This window comes from Poecilia latipinna, unplaced genomic scaffold (genome assembly GCF_001443285.1).
Source record: "Poecilia latipinna isolate Pla-1442-1.1 unplaced genomic scaffold, P_latipinna-1.0 Scaffold407, whole genome shotgun sequence".
Lineage (NCBI taxonomy): Eukaryota > Metazoa > Chordata > Actinopteri > Cyprinodontiformes > Poeciliidae > Poecilia > Poecilia latipinna.
In genome coordinates, this window is record NW_015113023.1 from 638428 (window position 1) to 640682 (window position 2255).

The 2255-nt window shown below is 35.1% G+C and overlaps 1 protein-coding gene across 2 annotated transcripts in view; it reads right to left on the reverse strand.

Annotated features, from left to right (window-relative positions):
- Positions 1–963: 963 nt before the first annotated feature.
- The window catches only part of LOC106950552 (solute carrier family 22 member 4-like), a 10213-nt gene continuing 8921 nt past the window's right edge, over positions 964–2255 (reverse strand). For both annotated transcript variants that reach the window (XM_015037490.1, XM_015037491.1), the window contains 2 exons: positions 1577–1712; positions 964–1411 (listed from right to left, as the gene is read on the reverse strand). In XM_015037490.1, coding sequence (XP_014892976.1) covers positions 1339–1411; positions 1577–1712 — 209 coding nt within the window. In that variant the 3' untranslated portion in view covers positions 964–1338. The remainder of the gene's footprint in view (positions 1412–1576; positions 1713–2255) is intronic.

Consider the following 2255-nt stretch of genomic DNA (forward strand, 5'->3'; position numbering starts at 1 on the left):
AAAATGAGTTTGACACCCCTGTCTTAGACCGAAGGGGCTTGACTGACCAGACATGTGATATGTGGTAAAGAAGGAAAAAAAAGCGTAACTTACCAAGTTTGGGTTGCAGTGGGGCAATGTGCTGTAGATAATGCATTAGTGGAGGTAAGAATCCTCCGGTCAACAACTGATATAACTGCTCTGGTGGAAAGTTGTTGGTTCCGTCTGTAAGCATAAATACCAAGGAAGAACCAACTCTCTCTGTCTACAGCTGCCAGAATCATGGAGCATTCAAAGCTAAATTTACACGTGTCGCTTTTCCCCAATGACCAGACCTGATGGGATGTAAATAGTCTCAACACGTTTTATCTACTGCTCTCTATGATGAACTCAGTCCGAAAGCAATAAACCAGAATTTTGATTTGTTGTTGTCAGTATTTTTAAAATTGATTGGATTAATGAACCATGACTTCCATGAAACATAAGATGAGACACAAAGATTTATTTCTCTGCCACTGTTTAAAATGGGAAAAACAAGAGAGCATAGCACTGAGCTGTAAGGCGGCAGATCTTAATTTCAAAGTGTATATCTGCAACATTTTTCTGACTTGCAATTCAAAATTTTGACAACTTTTTGTAAATTATAAGGTGATTTTTTTCTTTTAGAAATCTGGTTTCCAGTGCAATTATTAAAGAGTGTTTCCTTTATGCTCTAAGACCAAGAAGGAGGAAACAAAACTGTCTCGCCAGTTTGAAGTATTTCCTCGTCCATCCCTTTTTTACTGATAAGAAATAAAGTTGGATGTTGTGATATTTCCCTTGCAGATTTTAACTCTTTGAATTTTGAAGCATAAAAAACCATTAAAATGCCAAGTATGAATAATTATTATGTCACAGAACAAATGACTTAGCGAAGAAGTTTGTGCTTTCTTCAAGTATCAAGATGTAGAATGTTGTAAGGACACAGGAAGATTGCAGTTTGACAGGCTTTAAATAATTTTAATGTTCAAAAGTTAGTACTTGGATGTCCTCTGCTTCATAATTCAGACACAAACCCAACTTTTCAACCTAAAACACTTTGAGACATGACCTCTGAACCCAGTCACAATAGCTGGATGTGCTCTCTTCATCTGGCTGGTGAAATCAGGAAAATACAATTTTTCTGTCAATTTGAAGCAAAACATGTTTGACATTTAAGTTACAAGGAAATAAGTAAATAAAAGAATCAGCAGTTGTGAGGACAAACTTTTACTCCCCTCTCTCAACTGTCATAATGATGTTGCATATTAAAATATATAATACAACTAAGAAAGGGCAACTATGTCAACAGAAAGACCAACGCAGTATATATATGTAGAACTATAACTTGGTTTCTTTAGATTGGGGAATGTTCTCTTTCTCCATAGTTTCATCTTCCACCTCTTTTCTTCTCCTGTTTGAATAAAAACAGTAAGAGCAAATTAGAAAACATTACCTTTCTTCCTTATTAAAATCATTAAGTTTTGAGCAATACAAGTAGCAGTTTAATAGATTTGGTTCCATACTAATACGACTTAAAACTGCTTTTTTTAGACAATGTAAACAGTTGTGGACTCACCTGCAGATCTGCTGCATTTGAGGTAAGGTCTCTGGCAGCGCTCTCCCAAACGTCTCTGGCAGCATGAAGCAGACAATCCCACCACAAATGGCTAAGGCACCCATCACAATGTAAGGGAGCGCCTTGTAGTATTTCCCTGCAAATTAAGGAAGATAAACATTCTGTGACAGGGCAAAGAAACTTTTAGTACAAATTTTATGCCGACAGTTTTTCAAAGTCTTATGGTAACTGACCCAATTCATTCATGATAACTGCCATGGAAACATTTTGCTTTATGTTATTGAGTCAAAAGTTATTATTTAATAAAAAGTCATAATATATTCAAATCAATCAGTCACATTTTATTTGTATAGCACATTTCAGCAGCAAGGCATTTCAAAGTGTTTTACATAATTAAATAAAAACAGCATGTGAGAAAGAGATTTAAAAACTATAATTAAAACGTAAACAGTGAGAAAGAGAAATAAAAAGCTGTAGAACTTTAGTTGAGACGCCGTTAACTGGGACTCCAACCCTTTGGACTTTAGTCAAAACGTCGTTTGACAAGGACTCTAACCTTTTAGATATTAATATTGCTAATATTGCAAATAACACGTTCTAACTTGGACTTACCAGTAATTTATCTCATATCTGAAATAAATATTTGAACAAGCAGAGCATGTTGAAGCTTATTGTAATT